General features: G+C 41.7%; 1 protein-coding gene across 1 annotated transcript in view; it reads left to right on the top strand.

The window, feature by feature from the left end:
- Positions 1 to 4506: 4506 nt before the first annotated feature.
- Positions 4507 to 21528, top strand: part of LOC127585430 (guanylyl cyclase C-like) — a 57578-nt gene continuing 40556 nt past the window's right edge. The window contains exons 1-5 of the mRNA XM_052042856.1: positions 4507 to 4564; positions 4996 to 5108; positions 6344 to 6411; positions 8595 to 8807; positions 9558 to 9679. Coding sequence (XP_051898816.1) covers positions 4507 to 4564; positions 4996 to 5108; positions 6344 to 6411; positions 8595 to 8807; positions 9558 to 9679 — 574 coding nt within the window. The remainder of the gene's footprint in view (positions 4565 to 4995; positions 5109 to 6343; positions 6412 to 8594; positions 8808 to 9557; positions 9680 to 21528) is intronic.

Raw genomic sequence — 21528 nt, 5'->3', positions numbered from 1 at the left:
TTCATTAAATATTCTCCCTAATACTACCCATAATTAAACTAATGGAATATATACTATATCCAGTCATTAATGAATGCCCCAAAACATATCATTATTACTATCTTGAAAAATGTTTTAAAGACGTATGGGAGAATTTGTCTAAAGTCGGATTTCCTGAGTAACCTGGGGAGCCTCAGTACCACATCTCTGAGAGCCTTCTATCATTGTTTTTAATCACAAAGGAATATAGTGTTTTTTCTGTGTACTTCTTTATCGTTTTTAGGTGATAGGACTTTTAGAGCTATCTGAATTATTATAGTTCAAATGGTTCTGTATAAACTTTGCCCAATTATGTTTTACAACCCATAGATTTTATTGAGCAAACAACACTTTATGCTAGCTGACCTTTGTGCTCAGCCTCAATGTATTATCGTGGAAGGAAAGCTTTGGGATGATATATTAATGTACCTCATAGCTCTGCTTCCTGTATACTCTTGAAAGTTAACTACCTTAGAGAAGGACAATTGGAGTGTTTTAACAACAGAGCAGAGAAATGAAGCGATTGCTAAGTTTCTGTCTATGGACCGTGATTGCCATCCGAGGACGTTTTCCCCAGAATCCCTATTCAAAGTGCACGGATAAATTGTTTACAATTAATGTGGTTCTATTGAATGATTCTTTCTCTCCTTGGACCTTGAATAATGTCATTCCATCTATAAAGGAGGGAATTCGTTCAATTAATGTGGACCTTCAAGGTAAGAGACATGTGTTGATTTGTTTCTTCTGTGTACAGTTCTAGTATCCATGTTATAGAGAGGATACAGAGTCACTAGGGAGGGTGCAGAAAAAAGATTTACAAGAATGATATGAGTTCTGAGAGATGGAATGGACTGTAAAACTACTCTAGTAAAGAGGAAATTGAGGAGAACCTGATAAAGGTCCTTAAAATTATGGAAGGGTTTGTTAAGGTACATGTAGCTATGTTTCCATTGTGGGGGAAATTTGAACTAGGTGCAGTGAATATAAACTCATTACTATTCAATACAAATTCAGGGGGAAAAGTCCTGGGACACAAGAGTAGATGTACAGTTGAGGGGAGGTGCAGTCAAATATAGAAAGTTTAATAAGTCAGTTTAATAAACAGAGCAGGCATGTGTGTGATAAGGCACATGGGAAAAATTAAAATGTAAATTGCATCTATTTTAGTGTAAGTATTCTGACGAGTAAGGCAGATGAACTCACAGTATTGATCAGCACATGGGAATATGATATTGTTGCTATCACAGAGACAGGGTTGAAAGAAAGGCAGGACTGGCACTCAATATTCCATGGATTAGAATTCTCAGGCATGACAGGAGTGGATGTAAAGGAGGAGTTGGCATTGCAATATTGATTAGCAACTCCATTACAGTGTGAGTGAGGGAACACATGCTAGTAGAAGACTCTTCAACTGAAGCCATATGGATAGAGCTTTGGAACAAAATGGGGACAATCACTTAGCTGAGGGTTTACTACAGGCCTTCTAACAGACAGCATGAAATAGGGGAGCAAATATGTCGACAAAGCACAGATTGATGTAAGAGTATTAGAGTCATAGCAGTAGGGGATTTCAGCTTCCCCAATATAAATCAGGATCCCTTTAGTGTTAAAGGCATGGAGAATTTTTTGAGTCAGTACATTAATAGATATACTAATGAAGGGGTAGTTCCAGAGCTAATCTTAGGGAATAAAACTGTATCAGAAGGAGACCATTTTGGAGATAGTGACCATAACTCTCTAAGTGTCACGATTGTTGTGGAGAGGGATAAGGATGGCCTGGAAATTAAGGTCCTGAATTGGGGGAAGGCTGCTTTTACTGTCATAACACAGGACCTGGAAAAAATAGACAGGGAGCAACTACGAACGGGTAGCTCTACATCTGACAAGTGGAAGTCATTCATAAGGAATTAATGAGAGTTCAGCGCCAATGTGTTCCCATAAGGGTGAAAGATAAGGACAGTAAGTCCATGGATTCCTGTATGTCAAGGGATATTGAGAGTACGATAAAGGGAAAAAACGGAAGCATATGGCAGGTAAAGAGAACTGAAAATGAGAATTTAGAAAGTGAAGTGGGGTACTTAAAAAGAAATTAGGAAGGCAAAGAGGGGGCATGAAATATCACTAGTAAACAAGATTAAAGGAAATCCTATAGCTTTTTTGTATATTATATTATATTGTAAAGTATATTATATTATATTGTAAAGTATATTAAGGGGAAGACGGTAACCAGGAAAAGTGTAGGAGTTATTAGGGATAAATATGGCAATCGTTTCATGGAGCCAGAGGACATCACTGAGGTCTAAAATGAATACTTCTCATCTGTATTCATTAAAGAAAAGGACATTTTAGTTGGTAAATTCAGGCTGCAGGGTGGTGAAGTTCTAGAACATATTATCATTAAATAGGAGGAGGTATTGGTTTATTATTGTCACTTGTACCGAGGTACAGTGAAAAACTTGTCTTACAAACCGATCGTACAGGTCAATTCATTACACAGTGTAGTTACATTGAGAGTGCATTGATGTAGTACAGGTAAAAACAATAACAGTACAGAGTAAAGTGTCACAGCTACAGAGAAAGTGCAGTACAATAAGGTGTAAGGTCACATCAAGGTAGATCATGAGGTCATAGTCCATCTCATTGTATAAGGGAACCATTCAATAGTCTTATCACAGTGGGGTAGAAGCTGTCCTTAAGTCTGGTGGTACGTGCCCTCAGGCTCCTGAGATGTCATAGTGGGCTTAATGGTAGGTAAATTCCCTGGTCCTGATGACATATATCCCAGGCTGCTATGGAAGTAAGGTAGGAGATTGTGGCCATAGGCAGGGTGCCAGATGACTGGAGGGCAATAAATGTGGTCCCTTTATTTAAGAAGGGCAGCAAGGATAAGCCAGGTAATTACAGGTCTGTGAGTCTAACATTGGCAGTAAGGAAGTTATTGCAGACAAATTCTGAGGAACAGGATTAATCTACATTTGCAAAGGTGGGAATTAATCAGAGAGTCAGCATGGTTTTGTTGTGGAGAGATCCTGTCTGACGAATTTGATTAAATTTTTCAAGAGGTAACAAAATGTGTTGATGAAGGCGCATAAGAGATTCTGCAAATGCTGGAATCTTGAGCAACACACACAAAATGCCAGAGGAACTCAACAGGTCAGGCAGCATCTATGGAGGGAAATAAACAGTTGACATTCGGGTCAAGGCCCTTCATCAGGGCTGGAAAGGAAGAGGGCAGAAGCCAGAATGTCAGCCCTTTTCATTTCCAGTTACATAAACATGGGGATGGACATGTGAGGTGAATAGTCTGCTTCTGTACTGTACATTACATGTAAAGTTTCTTACAATTGTATTTTTGGGAGGATTAGGTGATGCAGTAGCTTTTTACATTGTGTGTCCACATGCCAAGCCTGGGCTTAGTCCACCTTATCTTTTGACTGACCTCTCTGCTTCTCTATGGGAAGACCAGTAGAGCTCTAAAAGCGATGTACAGAAAGTAATGAGATACTAAAACACAATACTTGTAATGGATATTAAAGCTAATATAACAAATTCTAGTAGTATGCTATGAAAAAGAGAAATGAAATGGCCTCCTGTGATTTTGAGGACGTCTCTTGATTAGATCTAGCTCGCAACCTGGGGAGGACTCTAATAAGCTCAAAATCAGGCTGGTGTGACTTGTAATTTAACTGGAACTGGTCAGGATTGTGGTCTCTGGGGATCCTATGGCAGCATTGGCCCTGATTATTTCGTGGCCCCTGTGGAAGCCTTTCTATCAGACACGCTTTTCAAATGGAAATTATCCATATGAGCACTAGAAATTGGTTTATTGTTGACATGTGTGCGAGGTGCAGTGAGGGACTTGTCTTGCGTGCTGTTCGTGCAGATCAATTCGTTACAACAGTGCAGTGAGGTAGTACAAGGCAGAGCATTGGGGGAATGTGGGGTGGAGTGTTAACAGTTGCGGAGGGGGTGCAGTGCAGGCAGACATCTGGAGTCTCTGGTGTGTCTATAAACTTTACATGGTTCATTCCAAGAAGACACAGGAGTCTGAGGATACATACTACCAGGCACAAGGACAGCTTCTATCCCACTGTGATAAGACTATTGAATGGTTCCCTTATATGATGAGATGGACTCTTGACCTCACAATCTACCTTGTTATGACCTTGCACCTTATTGTCTACCTGCAATGCACTTCCCTGTAGCTGTGACACTTTACTCTGTATTCTGTTATTTCATTTTACCTGTACTACCTCAATGCACTGTGTAATGAATTAATCTGTACAAATGGTATGCAAGACAAGTTTTTCACTGTACCTCGGTACAAGTGATAATAATAAACCAATACCAATACCATATAAGTCAGTCCAGTGGAAGTTTCCTTTCAAATTGGCACCAGCTCTTTCTGTTTTAATCTGGCAAGAAGATTACATATTGAGCCCATATCACATGATAATATCAGGAGTCATCTGCTGATGAAAGGGCTGGATGGCCAGTGACCCCTATGGGGAACTCAGTGATACCTCGGTGGACAGCACAGAGCAAGGCAAAAGATTGGCGGATGGCCACCTATGGCCATCCAAACAACTGCAGATTAGAAAAAGCTGCAAGTACAAATAGCCTTCATGGTCCTTTGGAAGATCTGACCCATGGGACCAGGCAACTCAATAAAACCCTGCCCGCTACATTCCTTATTCTTGGGATGCAATATTTGCAAACCAGCAGAAAATTAAGAAAGTGAGAGTTGGAGCAGATAGAGATAGAAAGGCATGGTTGAAGACTGAATGAGTGATCTTCGCCCCAAGAGAGACATAGGTGATGATTGTGAATAAGTGATCTTTATCACCTCAAGACTTGTAATTACTGACTCTTTGGGCTTTTACAAAAAATAATGAACATTTGGGATGGAATAATCACCAACTTGAAGGATAGCAGAACTAAGTCAAAATGTAACTAACAGCTGTATTTGTATTTTAGGTTATAATGTCACCGTAAACGCATCATACGAAGGTTTTGACACAGTATCCTTTTCATCCAAAGGATGTTCCACTAGCACCTGTGGAGGACTGGTGAAACTTCAGAATTTATTTGTAAGTCTGTGAGTCAGACAAAAACGGACAGTTCTGCGCTGTGACGCTGATCCAGGGTCCTGCCAATTTACTCAGTCAACTACAGACCATAACAGCAGTTATCAACAATATGGTTGCTACTTCCATGTACCCCCCCCCCCCCCCCCCCCCACCAAGCAGTCACCACAAGACCCAAATGCAACTTATTACATTGCAATTACATTTTATCCACTAGGTGGAGTGCCAGGCTAGAGAGGTGCGTTTGGGTTTGCTGTTGGCTCTTGTTGGACTAAACTGAAGTCTGGTTAATCCACTTGACCTGTTCTGCTCCACTGAATGCATTAATAGCAGAAGAATTTGTGAAAGATGTTTTCTTTCTGGGCTGTTTCTTTGCACATTTCTCCACTTTCCTGAAGAAGTGGGTCGAGGCTCACAAAATTCTCATCCAAATGGCTATCCCCCATGTGTGAGCCTCAGTGGTGAACACCAATAGACTGGTCAGCCTAGAGCATTATGAGTTGCATTGATACCATCTAAGAACACAAGGTGTTTCAGATCCTTGGAACAAGGATAAGGTATTGACCCTAAATTGGGATACACAGGGCTTGAAAGCCGACCTTTCACTACAGCACAGGTTATGAAATCCAGGAGTATCCAATCATGTTTTATTCCTCCTTCCCCCGTGCCACTCTTCAAAGAGGCTTCTTCAAGGTTAGCTTGACCTCTGGCTACTTCCCATGATGTGTGATCTGGATGTTCTGGTTTCCTCTCACATCCCAAAGATGTGTGGGTTGGTAGGGTAATTGGCCACTGTAAATTACCCCTAGTGTGCAGGTGAGTAATAGAATCTGGGGGCAGTTGATGGGAATGTGGGGAGATTAGAAAACGAGATTGATGAGAAAATAGTGTAAATGGGTGGTTGATGGTTGGCATGGACGCAGTGGCCCAAAAGGCATGTTTTCAAGCTGTATCTCTCAATAACCATATTTGTGTATTTTTCTGTTCCTTTCTCCCTTTTATCTTTACTTTTCAATGTAGCCATACTACTTCTCCTAGCAAATTCCACCTCCTAACGATTTTGGGTAAAAATAAATGGGCAATATGTTGGATGATTGTAAAAACATGAATGTTTATTATTTTACTGTTCAACAGCATCTCAAAAACTGAAATGACTACACAGTGAGAGGAAAAGTGGGAGTGCACCCATTGAGACTGATGGATTCTGATCTTGATTCTCTTTTTAATTCTGCATCTAGATGGAAGAAAACTTGGGCTGTGCAGTTGTAGGTCTCACATGTACCTATGCGACCTTTCAAATTGTCTCGTAAGTCTCTGCCTCCTATCCAGTGTGAGTTCTTTTCAATAATGAAATGAGAGATGTGCCCTGGTATTTTGGTTGCAGATGATCACAATGATTTACTTTTGAGCTTGAGGAGATAGAGACTCAGATTGTACGTGTGTGTGACAGAGGGATGTGATGTACTCCAGGTTACTGATGTTTCTTAGTGTGTTAAAGGTGGCAAATTACTCAGCTGGCCTTGTTCAAAAGACTGTAAGGGATGGCAATACATAGAGATACTCAGCCTGGCACCTCCACTGCTGAAGGATGGTGTGTGGTAAATGAATGATTTATATTAATGGAAAAAGCAGAAACTAAAAAGCCTGTGGTTTTTCTACACTAATCTTTGAAAGTGGAAGAACAAGCTAGCTCAGACAAAAGTGTGTGGGATCCTGGGTTTTATAAAAAGAGGAGTAGTGCACAAAAAAAACCTGTTGTCTAAAACTTCATAAATGATTGGCTAGTCCTGAGTTGAAGTCGTGTAAATAATTCTGGGCACCAACTTCAGGAAGGGTTCCAAACAAAGATTTGTATACAGCATATATAGCATGAACTCATTACATCCCAAAAATATTAGAAGGGGTCCAGACAAGTTTGACTGGAATGGTACCAAAGATATGGGGCTCTTGTAGAGTGACTGGAGAAGCTAAGCCTGTCATCATTGGTGCATTGAAGGTTAACATAGAACTTCACAGCACAATACAGGCCCTTCGGCCCATGATGTTGTGCCGACATTTTATCCTGCTCTAAGATCTATCTAACCCTTCCCTCCCACATATCCCTCCATTTCTCTGTTAGTCATGAGGTATTTATTAAATGTCCCTAATGGATCTGCCATCACAACCTCTGCCGGCAGTGCATTCCACTCACCCACCACACTCTGTGTAAATGCCTTACCTCTGACATCCCCCTTATACCTTCCTCCAATCACCTTAAAATAATGCTATGCCACCTCCTGTTAGCCATTTCCGCCCTGGGAAAAAGTCTCTGACTGTCCACTCGATCTATGCCTCTTAAAATCTTGTACACCTCTATCAAGTCACCTCTCATCCTCCTTTGCTCCAAAGAGAAAAGCCCTAGCTCACTCAACCTATCCTCATCAGACAAGCTCTCCAATCCAGGCAGCATCCTGGTAAATCTCCCCTGCATCCTCTCTAAAGCTTTCATATCTTTCCTATAATGAGGCGACAAGAGCTGAACACAATACTCCAAGTGTGGTCTAACGAGAGTTCTATAGAGCTGCAACATTACCTCGTGCCTTAAGGAAACGCTTGCTGAGTGTGTTTAAAAATAGGCTAAAATTTGAAAAACTGCCTCCAGAGACAGATAGGTCAATAAACAACAGCATATACTTTAGATAATTGGCAAAAAAAAAATCACAGACACAATAATTCAGTGATGCAGTGAGATTTATGATGTGGAATGTACATCCAGAAAGTGGAGTCAAATTTAGGAATAACTTTCAAAATGTATTTGACAGGGAAAACTTTGCAGGGTTTCGGGAGCAGTGGGGTTGCTTCTTCTGTTGACAAATGGGATAAATAGATTGCCAAGTATGGTACTAAGCTGGAGGGAGGTACCAGTTTCATATCATGGCCTATACTGCATGAGCTTGCTCAAGTCACTTGGTCTGCTGCTTTCTGCTGGGGGAAAGGCTCCTCACTGGTGTTTTCTTTTGGAAGCTGTTGACCTGTATGGCAGAGGCTTGACGTCAGTTCGTAGCCCATCACTGAAACCCCTGCTATTCTCAAGTGATCACTTCAATGAGTTATGGTAGGGATAAGGGATATCATTAATGGCTTCAAGAACAACCACAAAAACTTGCAAATATATCTACACATTTAACCCATTAATACCTGCTATGGAGTTCCACAAGAGTGTTCGCAAACTAACTTTGACACAAATTCCATGACAAGATACTAGGGCTGGTGGCCCAGAACTCAATCAAAGAGGTAGATTTTAAGGAGTGTCTTCAATGAAGGAGGAGAGGTGAAGAGTCAAAGATATGGTCACAAAATTGCAGACCATAGTGCCTTGGCAGCCAAAGGGGGGATGCTTAAGAGTTCAGAATTGGAGGAATGTAGAGCATAACCAGGTTAAAAGAGGAAAAAGAGATGAAAATTTTAAAATAAATAATAAGATCATCAAAAACTCACTTTTTTTGTTAGGCTGGATACATTTTTGGACATTCCCATGATCTCTGCAGGAAGCTTTGGGTTATCCTGTGATTATAAACCCAACTTGACCAGGATCCTACCCACAGCTAGGAAAATCTCCAGCTTTTTCTTAGCACTCTGGGATGACGATAAGATTGTGAAGACGTGTAAGTGGGACTCAACTTACATCTACAAAAAAAATGAAACCTCAGAATCCTGTTTCTGGTAGGTTATTTTTATCTGTTCCACCTCAGCATAAGATCAATAAACTTCCTGTATTGCAAACTATTGTCTTGAAATGAATTGCAAGAATGAACCTCAAGAATTGAAATGAACCCTAAGAACTGAGAGGCTGCAAATTTGATACCTGAATGCAGCTGATCACCATAAACAAAGGTTCCTAGTTTGATGGAGCTTGTGAACTTTATCTCCCAGCTAAAAGGCTTCCACCTCACCTGGTTATGACAGGGTTCTGTTCCTGAGAAATGTTTGTAACTCGAACAGTTTGCAAGTTGGAAATGTGGCTGCCTGGCAATATATTTAAATAAAAACATAAGCCAACCAAAGGCAAAGTGTAGCTAAATCGGGGTGTTTAACTTAACCATTCAGATTTCTCTGCTAGATGCAATGATATTGGCCACAAACTGAATCCCCACATGGCAGATGATGCCTGCTGCAGTCAGCAAATTCATCCCACCAGTCTCCCAAACACTTGTTTGTACATACGGGCTGTCCATAAGTCGGGCGTTTGTAACCTGAGGAGGACTTGCAGTGAAATATAGTAGTCGTAACAATTGTGGCTATAGCTCTCATAAAACTAATGTATGAACAATGTTATTTGATGTAATAGTAGTGGCTTCTCTTCAGAAAGTAACTTTTTAGCTTTGGTGATAAGTTGTGATGTGTGTGGAAGTTCATTCTTTCTTTTAATATGTGTTTTCAACTCTTTAAAGGGTTTTGCTTCTATGATTTTAGGCACATTAATGCTTTGGAAGCTGGATCAGCTGCATTCTCTATGGGTTTAGAGGTTAAGGAAATCATCCGGGATGCAATGAAATTTAAGAAGATAGTGAATGACCCAGCAAGGAAGAGTAATGGTGAGTCTTGTGCCTTTGCTTCAGGTGGTGTCATTTAGCTAAAAATTTCCATATGTCAAAAGACTGAAGCAATGTCTCAGGCAGAACTCCATGTGTTTCTTTTTCATTCAATATCTTGGCCTCTCATTAAGGCCACAAATCTTCATCAAATTAAAATAAACTCATTCCAGGAAAAACAAAAGAAAATGGCCTACCGAACCTACCCTTTGATCAGTCTGAATTCAACCCTTTTCACAATCTTTGTCCATCCCACAATTCTACATTCTGATTACATCCCCCAATCCTAGCTTTAGCAAATCCTTACATTGCACATATTTTCTTAGCATATACCTGACTCCAGCCTAACTATCTTCTGGCTTTGTTCCTCGATCTCACCTGTCTGTCTTCTCATCATATGTCCCAGTTTCACCTATCTTCCATATTTCTATTCCTTCTATCTACCTCAGACTATATCCCTCAAATATCTGATCTAGTCCCATTTGCCTGTGTTTGGCCCATATTGCTCTAAACCTTTCCTATCCATGTATTTGTCTCAATGTCTTTCATACATTGTAATTGTACCTGCCTATACAACTACCTCTGGCAGCTCGTTCCATATACCCACTGCCCTGTGTGTGAAAATTTTGTCTCTCAGTTCCCTCTTGAATTTCGCTGCCTTTCTTTCTTCATCTGAAGATATCAGCATGGCTGCCTGTTCCCTTCTCTCGAATATGCTTGCCTCCTCTTAAGTGCAGTACTATTCATATCAAACACTTCCACATTTCATATTTTCATTTTTCTTGGTAAAGAAGGTTTTTTTATGAATTCATTATTAGATTTTATTGGACTATCTGATATTGATTGCTTCCAGATAAACTTTCCCCCACAAATGGAAACAATTTTGTATCCACTTTGTCAACACCCCTCAGCTTTCTTTTCTCAAGAGAAAAGGGACCCACGACACTTAACAGTCAGTTGTTTAGACTTTCAACTTTTTTTTCTTTGACTCACCTCAAAGACATTGTACAATCATTATTTCGTTTTGGGCATCTAAGTTACAAAGGCAGAAGTTCCGTATCTCTTTTTGGCTCTCGAACCACCCTTCTTCTGAATGTTTCTAAAAATGTGTGATGCCATCAATAAACTCCCTTCCCACCTATGGCATCATACCCTTAGTTGCAGACTCTCCAGCCAGAGGAAGCAGCTTCCTAGAAGTTACTCTGTCAATATCTTTCAGAATCTTACATGTCTCAATAGATTTTTCTAGTTGAGGTTGTCTGGCCATTTCCACATTGCCGTTTGTAGGAGCATGCTCTGAGCAAATCTTCTACTGCATTTCTGCTTTACAATAATGATTACACTTCAAACATACTCTTCTGACTGTGAAGTGCTTTTGGACATCCAAAAAGGCACCATATAATTGCAATTCTGTCTTTGTCTTCTAATGGTTTCACTTCTGACTATAGAGATGATGTATTTTTCCAATGGCTTTTTCCCACTATGTAATCATAAGAACATAAGAAGTTGAAGCAGGAGCAGGCTATATAGCTCCTTGAACCTGCTAGCTGGAAAAATGTGCTCAAGATAAAGGAATTGACGACTTTTTGATAAATTTAGTTGAGGAAAGACAGGAGGAGACTGGAGAGGAGCATAGACACTGACGTGGATTCATTTTTATGCCACGTATCCTATCTTTCAGTGATTTGAATCCAGGGATAAAAATTGGCCAGGACACAATTCAGCAAGATGAAGGATGATACCTTGGCTACTTTCCTGTCTATCCTTCAGTGTTGATTACAATCAACAACTGGGGTAAAGAAATACTGCATTTCACAAACCTTTGAGTAAATAAATTTCTCCTCACTTGAGTCTAAAAGGGGAAAGCCGTAATCCTGAGACTGTGCCCTAGTTGTCGATTCGCCAGTCAGGGGAAGCAGCCTCTCAAAATCTACTCTGTCAATTCTTCTCAGAATTTTGCATGTCTCAATGAGATTCTTCTAAACTCCACTGAGTATAGACTGATGTTACTCAATTGCAATCACTGCCTACAAGCTCCAAAACACAACATTTGTCTCTCTCCCCAGTTGAGTTATTCCATTACTTAGTTGAGTGTCCACCATTGCATTAGCTGAGAGCCCACTTCCACTACTACTATCACTGTCTTTGGTGTAGAAGTCCAAGGATCCTGGAAGGTGACAGCACAGGTAGATAAGTTGGTGAAGAAAGCATATGGGATGCTTACCTTCATTATCTGGGACATAGAATATAAGTGGAGGGAGGTCTCGGTACAACTATATAAAATATTGGTTCAGTCACAGCTGGAGTACTGTATTAAGTTCTGGTCGCCATACTATAGGAAGGACGTGATTAGACTGGAGAGAACGTAGCGGAGATTCGCCAGGATGTTCCCTGGGAAGGAATATTTCAGTTATGAGCAGAGACTGAACCTGATGGAGGTAAACAAAATTACGAGAAGCGCGGAAAGGGTAGATAGTAAGGAACTTTTCCCCATAGCAGTGATGTCCAAGATCAAAGGACTTAGGTTTAATGTGAGGAGTAAGAAGTTTAGCAGGGATCCGAGGAAGAATTTTTTTCACCTAGAGAGTGATTGAAATCTGGAACACGCGACCTGAGAAAGTGGTGGATCTGAGACTCTCACAACATTTAAGAAGCATCTGGACAAACACTTGAATTGGCATTGCATAGTAGGCTACAGATCATGTGCTGGTAAATGGAATTAGTAGAGACAGGTACTCAATGGTCAGCACACACATGGTGAACCAAGTTTCTATGCTCTATGACACAATGATTCTATGAGGTCCAGTGTGCCTCACATCTTTGCCTGACCTTTGTCAACAATAATTCAAGATGAACCAGACCCCATCTCCAGCTGAAATGTCAACAAAACTGAAATGGTCCTGTTGAACTCCTGTCAAAAAAATGCATGTCTCTGGCAGTGATTCTATCCCTGCTGCAATTGCTTGGTTAGGCTGAATCTGATGCCATCTTGCTCAGCTGAGTTTGAAACTCCCACATCCAATTTATCGCCAAGATTTTCAATCTCTACATTTGCAGTGGAGGCCTAATTCTTATTGATACTCTTGTTATCTCTGAGATTAATTTCTCCAGTCCAACTTTGTGGTCAATAAAGTTCCACGTTACCTAAACCCCAATCTGTGATGTGTATAAGTTCCACACTCCCATAGCATTCACTGACCTTAGTCAATTCCTCATTATTCAGCTTGCTAATTCTGCCGATCTTCCTTCCTTCAGCAACTCAAAGCAATGCCCAATGCCCTCTACATTTCTGACCTTTCTGTCTATCGTGTTTATCCCTCCTGCCCTCCTCCACATACTGATGGAAGCCTCTTGCCCTAACTTGTCTAACTTTCATAGGCCGTCTCCCAAAAATCTTTCTCTTTTCTAATCTAAGCTCACAAACTCCAATTATAAAACACCTTTCAAAGTTTTTCAGGCAAGTGTTTGCTGGATAAATGCAGTTTTCGTTTTTACTTTTGTTTTTTTTCAGGCTCCAAGCTTATGGAGTGTGTCTGTATTGTTTGGGTTAATTCAGCAAGTAGATTCATTTAGACGGTTTATTTAGGTAGTTATGTTATTTGGATTGACTTCGGCAATAAAACTTTACAACTTGTTGACTCTGTTGACCTCTGACTCAGTTGCTCAGCTGCCTCACCCAGTACAATGCGTAATATTTAACCAAGTTTTAGTGCTCATCTCTGTGAATGTTAGAGTAGGAGTTGATGACACCTTATTGTTCTCCTTGCTGTTTCTCATGCATGGTCTAACAGTGGGCCAGCAGTAATTGCTAAGTAACCACAACAACGGAGACAGGGTTACTGTAATAAATAACAGCCATCACAAATCGTTGAAGTCTATTATTAAAGAAGTGACAACATTTTAAAAAGTATAACATATCTTGGCAGAGTCAGCATGGCATTATGAAAGGGAAATCATGTTTAACAGATTTATTAGCGTTCTTTGAGAATGCAATTAGCAGGATAATGAGTGTAGTGTATTTGGACTTCCAAAGCACATTTGATTACAGGCTACATAAAAGGTTATTGGACAAGATAATAGCTCATGGTGTTGAGAGTAATATATTAGCATGGACAGAGGATTGGTTAATATGCAGAAAACAAAAGAGGTAAATGGGTCATTTTTAAATTGGTAATCTCTAACATGCTTCAGGGATCACATTATAGCTACTTAGAATCTATGATAATTACTTAGATGCAGGAACTAACTTTGCTGGTGAAACAAAGGTACTTGGGAAAATAAGTTGTAAGGAGGATACAATGTGTCAGGAAAGAGATATATGACGGGTATAATGAGGGGAAATGCAAGGGTATCCACTCTGCCTAAAGCAGAGTATTATTTAAATTGTGTGAAGCTGTTATATGTTGATGTTCACAGAGATCTCACCGCCCTTGCATGGAAACAGAAATTTAACAAGAACGTATAGACAGTAATTAAGATTCATAGGCTGAGGGGATTGTCTTATGAAAAAAAAGATTGGGCAAGGTGGGTCTATTCTCACCCAAGTTTAGAGCCTTCAGAGGGGACTTTGAAGATGGTCTGAATCACAGAAAAATTACAGCATGGAAGGAGACCATTTAGCCCACTGAACAAGTTCTGCAAAGTGCAGTCTACTGCCTTTTCCCCATAACCCTGCAACATCTATCCTCTCAAGTACTTATCATCTCTCTTTTGAACACTACAACTGAATCTGCCTCCTCTGGCATGGCAGTGCAATCCAGACCCAAATCACCTATTGTGTTTAAAAAAAGGCTTTTTTCTTATGTTTCCTTTGGTTCTTTTGCCAACTACCTTTATTCCTTTTGTTCTTGACCCTTCCACCAATAGAACTTCTTCTCTGTCTGCGTTTATACACTCCATGATTTTAAATACCTTGTGTGCTCTCCTGACCTCTGTTCTGAGGAGAACAGCCTCTGCTTCTCTGGTCTATCCACGTAACAAGGAACTTCATCCATGGAATCATTTTGGTAAATCCCCTCTGCACCCTTTCTCAGGCCTTCACATCTTTCTTAGACTGTGGTTCCCAGAACTGGTCACCGTATTCTAATTGTAGCTAAACCAGTGTTCTTCTTCCTCTTTGGTGTGTGGTCTGCACTGAGTAGTAGGTGCATATACCCAGCCCAATATGTCAGGGCGAGCATTAAGTGAACATTGTGCATAGATTGATGTTACCTCTGTATTACTGAAAACTGGCATGCTTGCCACCACAATGCAATATTTCAAATAGTGCAAAGCATGCTTGACATTACAATCGCAATCAACTCTCCCAAAGTTCTACCACTCACCCTCTCACTAGGAGCAATTTACAGTGGCCAATTAACCTACCAACTCATGTTTTTGTTCGGATGTGGGAGGAAACTGGAGTGCCTGGAGGAAACCCACCTTGTCACAGTGAGAAGGTACAAATTCTACACAGACAACGCCGGAGGTCAGGATTGAACCTGAGTTGCTGCAGCTGCGAAGCAGCAGGTTGACTAGTTGCACCATTGTGCCACCACCATGATGACCACGTTGCAGCTTTAGCTTTCTTCATTGAATCATGGGGTAAAGTGGTGATGGTTAAACACCAGAGGCCTAGACTGAAAATAGAGTGGCCTGTTCAAATCCTGCCATAGCAGCTGTGGAAATTAAATTCATTGGAATTTTTTTAAGAAGACAAGTTGTTAGTGATGATGATTGTGGAAAAAGTACTGGATTGTTGTAAAACCCATCTGGTTCACTAATGATCTTTAAAATGAAATATGCTGGCTTAAGTGTGACTCCTGAGTGTGGTTGATTCTTCAATAGCCTACTAAATCACTGAATTCAAGAGTAGTTAAGGAAGGGCAATACATGTTAGCCTTGCCAGTCATGCCCCGATCATACTTGAATGTGGCTTGCTGCTTGGATTGTGGGTTTGATGAACATTAATCCACAAGAAACTCGGTTTGACCCCATTCAGCCTGGCATTCATCCATTTTTCTCCAGGTGAAGGGGCTTCTTTCTTTCTGCAGAACTGACTCTGTAATAAAGTCACTTCAGAACAATTCACTATCTGAAACTCTCAAAGGTACTTCTAAAAAGATGATAAAGATAAAGCAAAGTTTTCTTTCATACCCTCATTTTTAGATCATGATCACAATCATTCCAAATTATAGAGGGTCTTTAATGGAGTAAAACTTTACAAGGTATTTCACAGGACCACTGTCAAGCACTGGTGTTGAGCTATGAAGGATATAGTATGACAGATAGAGGTATATTTTAAGGAGTGTCTTGAAGAAGGAAAGAGAAAAATGAAGAGGTTTAAAGAGGTAATTCCAAAGCTTGTGACACTGTCTTGAAGTCAGTCCAGTTGTTCCCAAACTGGAAACCATGGATGAACTGGGAGATCCATTCCCTTCTGAAGTCCAGGACTGCGGCGTTCAAATCGGGTGCCGCTGACCTGTACAGGAAATCGAGATATGACAGGGATGCCAAGAGACACCAGTCCAAAATTGAGTCCCTGACTAGCCGTCAGCTGTGGCAGGGCTTACACACTATAACAGGCTACAAAACGAAGTCAGGCAGCATCGCCGACAACAGCACATCCCTTCCTGATGAGCTGAACACATTCTATGCATGTTTTGAACAGAAGGGGACTGGTACGCCACCACCCACCCCGACAGCCTCCAGTGCACCTGAACCCACAGTCACCGTTGCAGATGTAGGATCAGTCTTCCAGAGAGTGAACCCATGGAAAGCATCTGGCCAGGATGGTGTCCCTGGCCGTGTCCTTAGATCCTGCGCAGTTCAGCTGGCAGCGGTATTTGCAGACTTTTTTAACCTCTCCCTGCTTCAATCTGAGGTTCCCACCTGCTTTAAGAAGATCACTATCATCCTGGTACCTATGAAAAATAAGATAACGTGCCTTAATGACGATCACCCAGTGGCTCTGACATCCACCATCATGAAGTACTTCAAGGGGCTGGTCAAGGCACACATCAACTCTATCCTCCCAGACAACCTTGACCCACTGCAATTTGTCTACTGCCAAGACAGGTCTACAGCAGATGCCATCTCCTTGGCCCTACACTCATCTCTGGAGCATCTGGACAGTAAAGGCACCTCCGTTAGACTATTGTTTATTAACTACAGCTCCACCTTCAATACTGTACTTCCATGCAAACTCATCTCCAAATTCCTAGACCTGGGACTCAACACCTCCCTTTGCAACTGGATCCTTGACTTCCTGACCAACAGACCACAATCAGTAAGGATAGGCAACAACACCTTCGCCATGACTATTCTCAACACTGGTGCCCCACAAGGCTGTATCCTCAGCCCCTGACCCTACTCCCGATATACTCACCACTGTGTGGTCAGATTTTACTCTAACTCCTTCTACAAGTTTTCAGATGATACCACCGTAGTGGGCTGATTCTCAAATAATGATTCATCAGAGTACAGGAAGGAGATAGAGAGCCTAGTGATATGGTGTCATGACACTAACCTTTCCTTCAATGTCAGCGAAAAAAAGAGTTGGTCATTGAATTCAGGAAGGGGGGTGGTGCTCACACTCCTGTTTACATCAACAGTGCTGAGGTCGAGAGGGCTTTAAGTTCCTAGCAATGAACATCGCCAATAGCCTGTCCTAGTCCAATTACGTAGACACCATAGCTAAGAAAACGCACCAGTGCCTCTATTTCCTCAGGAGGCTAAAGAAATTTGGCATGTCCCCTTTGACCCTCACAAATTTTTATAGATGAACCATAGAAAGCATCCTATCCAGATGCATCATGGCTTGGTATGGCAACTACTCTGCCTGTGACTGCAAGAAGCTGAAGAGATTTGTGGACACACCTCAGTACATCACGGAAAGTAGCCTCCCCTCCATGGATTCTGTCTGCACCTCTCGCTGCCTCAGTAAAGCAGTCAACATCATCAATGATCCCACCCATCCCAGACATTCTCTCTTCTCCCCTTCCCATCGGGTAGAAGATACAAAAGCCTGAAAGTGCATACCACCAGGCTCAAGGACAGCTTCTATCCTGCCGTCGTAAGACTATTTAACGGTTCCCTAGTACGATAAGATTGACTTATGACCTCACAATCTACCTCATTATGGCCTTTGTACCTTATTGTCTACCTGCACTGCTCTTTCTCTGTAACTGTAACACTTTATTCTGCATTCTGTTATTTTCCCTTGTACTACCTCAATGCACTGTAGTAATTAATTGAACTGTATGAACAGTATGCAAGACAAGTTTTTCACTGTTCCTTGGTATATGTGACAATAATTTACCTTGGCAGTTGAAGGTATAGCTACCAATGGTGTTGTGATTAAAATCTGTGGGCAGATTGGAAGGGTGCAAAGATCAGTAGGAGTAAGAGGATTTAAGGAGGTTACAGAGATTGGGAAGGCTGAAGTCTTGCATATACTTGTAAACTCTGATTTTTAGTATTGGCATGTTGCCAGACCGGAAATCTACATATGTAACCCAGCATAAGGGTGACATTTGAAGCAGTTAGGATATGGAAAACTGCAGACTCCAATCTACATGTGAGACCAGCAGATCCTAAGTAAACTATGTGTTTGAGTTAATCTGTCAGCAGGCTGTAAAATGACCTCAGATATATGGGGATCTTACAGCTTTGAGTTGATTGCATTGGCAAGATAACATTTGTTTTTTATATTGAATTAAATTGTATGTCTGCTTATTATTACTCTGCAAACTTCGGCTTTTCAAAGACTTTGCCACCTGTTTATAAACTCTGGCTCTCTGTACTCAATAAAACCATGCAGAGTGAAAATCCTCTGGGTGAGGAGTTACCCTTTCTGTGCCTGCCCCCTATCCTACCCTTACTGGTGCTCAGCAAGAGTTCTTCCTAGTTGCACTAATTTATTGTCATTAGCACAAGGTTTAGAGGTTGATTCCTTTTAATCATCGCCTAGTCCATTTGGCCTTACAGTCAATGTATTTCTTGCACAAGTGCCTTGTGTGCATGAGCAAGATTTAATTTTTGATGTTTATGCATTGGCTGAGAAGGTCTCTTTTTCTGAGAAGGTCATTAAAGTCATGAGATGTTCTATCACATGACTTCCACCCCTTGTGCAAGGGTATTGTTAGGGGCCTCCCATGCCTGACAACTACCACATGATAGGAGACACAAGAAATTCTGCAGATGCTGGATGTATCTGGAGCAATACACAAAAAGTGCTGGAGGAACTCAGCAACTTCCTCCACTTTCAATGGGATCCTACCACCAGACACATCTTCCGCTCACCCCCTCTCTACGTTTTCTGAAGGGACCACACTCTCCACGACTCCCTTGTCCACTCGTCCCTTCACACCAATAGCCCCCCTGGCACATGCCTGCAACCACACCAAGTATTACACCTGTCCCTACACCTCCTCCCTCACCACCATTCAGGGTCCCAAACAATCCTTCCAGGTGAGGCAGCGCTTCACCTGTGAGTCCAAGGGAGTCATTTATTGCATCCGGTGCTCCGAGTGCGGCCTCCTGTACATCAGTGAGACCTGACGCAGAATGGGTGACCACTTCGTTGAGCACCTTCGCTCCGTCTGCCGCAACAGCCGGGACCTCCCAGTGGCCACCCACTTCAATTCCACATCCCATTCCCACACTGACATGTCCATCCACGGCCTCCTCTACTGCCATGTTGAGGCCAGATGCAGGTTGGAGGAACAACACCTCATATTCCGCCTTGGGAGTCTCCAACCTGACGGCCTTAACATCGATTTCTCCAACTTCCGGTAACCCCAGCCCTTCTTTTTCTATTTCCTCCCCTTCCCACTCCTTTGTCTTCCCTTATTCCCATGGCTCCCTTCCCCCGCTGATGACCTGCTCATCTCCTCTCCTCCCCTCCCCCATGGTCCACTGCCCTCTCCTACTGGATTCCTCCTCCTTCAGCCCTCGGCCTCTTCTTCCTATCACCTCTCAGCTTATTACATTTTCTCCCCCTTCCCCACCCACTACCTTCCCCCTCTCACTTGGACACCTATCACCTGATCTCACCTATCCCCTGCCTGCATGTGCTCATCTCCCTCCCTCCACCTTCTTATTCCGGCTTCAGCCCTCTTCCTTTCCAGTCCTGATGAAGGGTCTCGGCCCGAACCATTGACTGTTTATTTCCCTCCATGGGTGGTGCCTGACCTGCTGAGTTCCTCCAGTACTTATTGTGTATTGCACCACATGATAGGAGGTGTGTGTGAATGTGGCGTGAGGGGTTACTCAGGTTTGCACTCTGATTCCTCCGATCTCATAGCTTGGGATCAATTCTGGCCCAGTGGATCACACCTGCCTCTAATTAAGAGGTTGTTCAAATTCCATTTGAGTGATGAGCACAGACCAGGCTGACTGTATCAGACATGCTGTCTTTCATTAGGATGTTGAACCAAAGCCCTGCCAGCCTTTCTGCTAGATGCAAAAGTTTCCAAGATAAGCAAACATTATTTCCCACTTTCTTAGCCAATATTTATCCTTTAACCAACATTTTAAAAAATCTAGTCATAACAGTTTTACTGTTTGTGGAACTTTGCTGTGCACAGTTTGACCACTGTGTTTCTCAAATTATAACAGAACTTCAAAACATGTAATTAGCTGCAACTTGCTTTGGTGTGTCGTAAGGTTATGGAAGGTACATACACAGGTCTTTCTTTCTTCCCCTCACTTCATAATTATTGTAATTTGTCTATCTCCTAGAGCTCTAGCAGCTGCCAATGTGATAGTGGAAACAATTGTGAATGCTGTCATTGGTGCCAGGATATAGACCCCATAGACTGATTACCCATTTCCTGTGCTCATATTACAAACCAATGCAGCATTACTGCAGAAGCTACATCACAGAGTACTGATCCAAAGACCAATATTTTCATTAGAGCAGGGAAGCTTAGTAGGATAGTTAAATGAGAAACTATTTCCAGCGGTAGAGGTTCAGTAACTAAAGGGTATATAGATTTAAGATAATTAGCAAAAAGAAACAGAAGGGAGATGAAGAGGTTTTTTTACATACTGTGTTATAATTTGGAAGGCATGAATGTTCATCTCTGAAGTGGAACTTGAACCTTCAATCCCTACATCAGAAACAGGTGGAAGAAGACACAAAAGTAACTTTCAAAAGTGTGTTAGGTCCATAGTTGAAGAAGGAAAACAGGGCTGTTGGGAACAAAAATAGCCTTCAATTGTCTAGACTCTAAGATTTGTGTTACTGTCCCTAAAACTCCCAGTACTTCCAACTCATATTCCACTTTAAAGACCCAAAAATGCCTACGTCACCGCTCGCTGATCCTAGTATTTTCTTCACTGTTGGTGATACTTTTATATTCTTATTACACTGATGTGAAATGCATTGCAATGTTTTGCCACACTAAAGTTTTATCTTCCTGCTGTATTGCAATCCTTCCTTAAGACCACAGAAGGTATTTTCCTACCTACACTGGTGTACTCCCATGTAATAAGAAACATAGTCATTTCGCTACATTCATTGTTCAACATTGTACTGATTTACCCAAGGTGGTCTTGGCTTTGACCTGTTCTGAGTTGCCTGGTTTTGTCTGAAATTACTGCTTCTTGGAGTAAAGAAGACAATACTGGTGTGAAAATGAATGAGTGACCACACTTATCCATTGATCACACTGGAATGGTGTGTGGATGTCTGGCTGGAGTTAAAAAACTGGTCAACACTTAGTCAAGCAGAACAGGGTTCCTTGGGTCCAAGATACAGAAGAGGTAGCTAGCAGAACCACTGCTTCAAAGCGTCAGAGACCCTGGTTCAATCCTGACCTCAGATGCTGTTTGTGTGGAGTTTGCGCATTCTCCTTGTGACTGCACAA

Source organism: Pristis pectinata, chromosome 33, assembly GCF_009764475.1.
Source record: "Pristis pectinata isolate sPriPec2 chromosome 33, sPriPec2.1.pri, whole genome shotgun sequence".
Taxonomy (NCBI): Eukaryota; Metazoa; Chordata; class Chondrichthyes; order Rhinopristiformes; family Pristidae; genus Pristis; species Pristis pectinata.
Note: the sequence above shows the minus strand (reverse complement) of the source record. Positions and strands in the feature narration are given on the sequence as shown.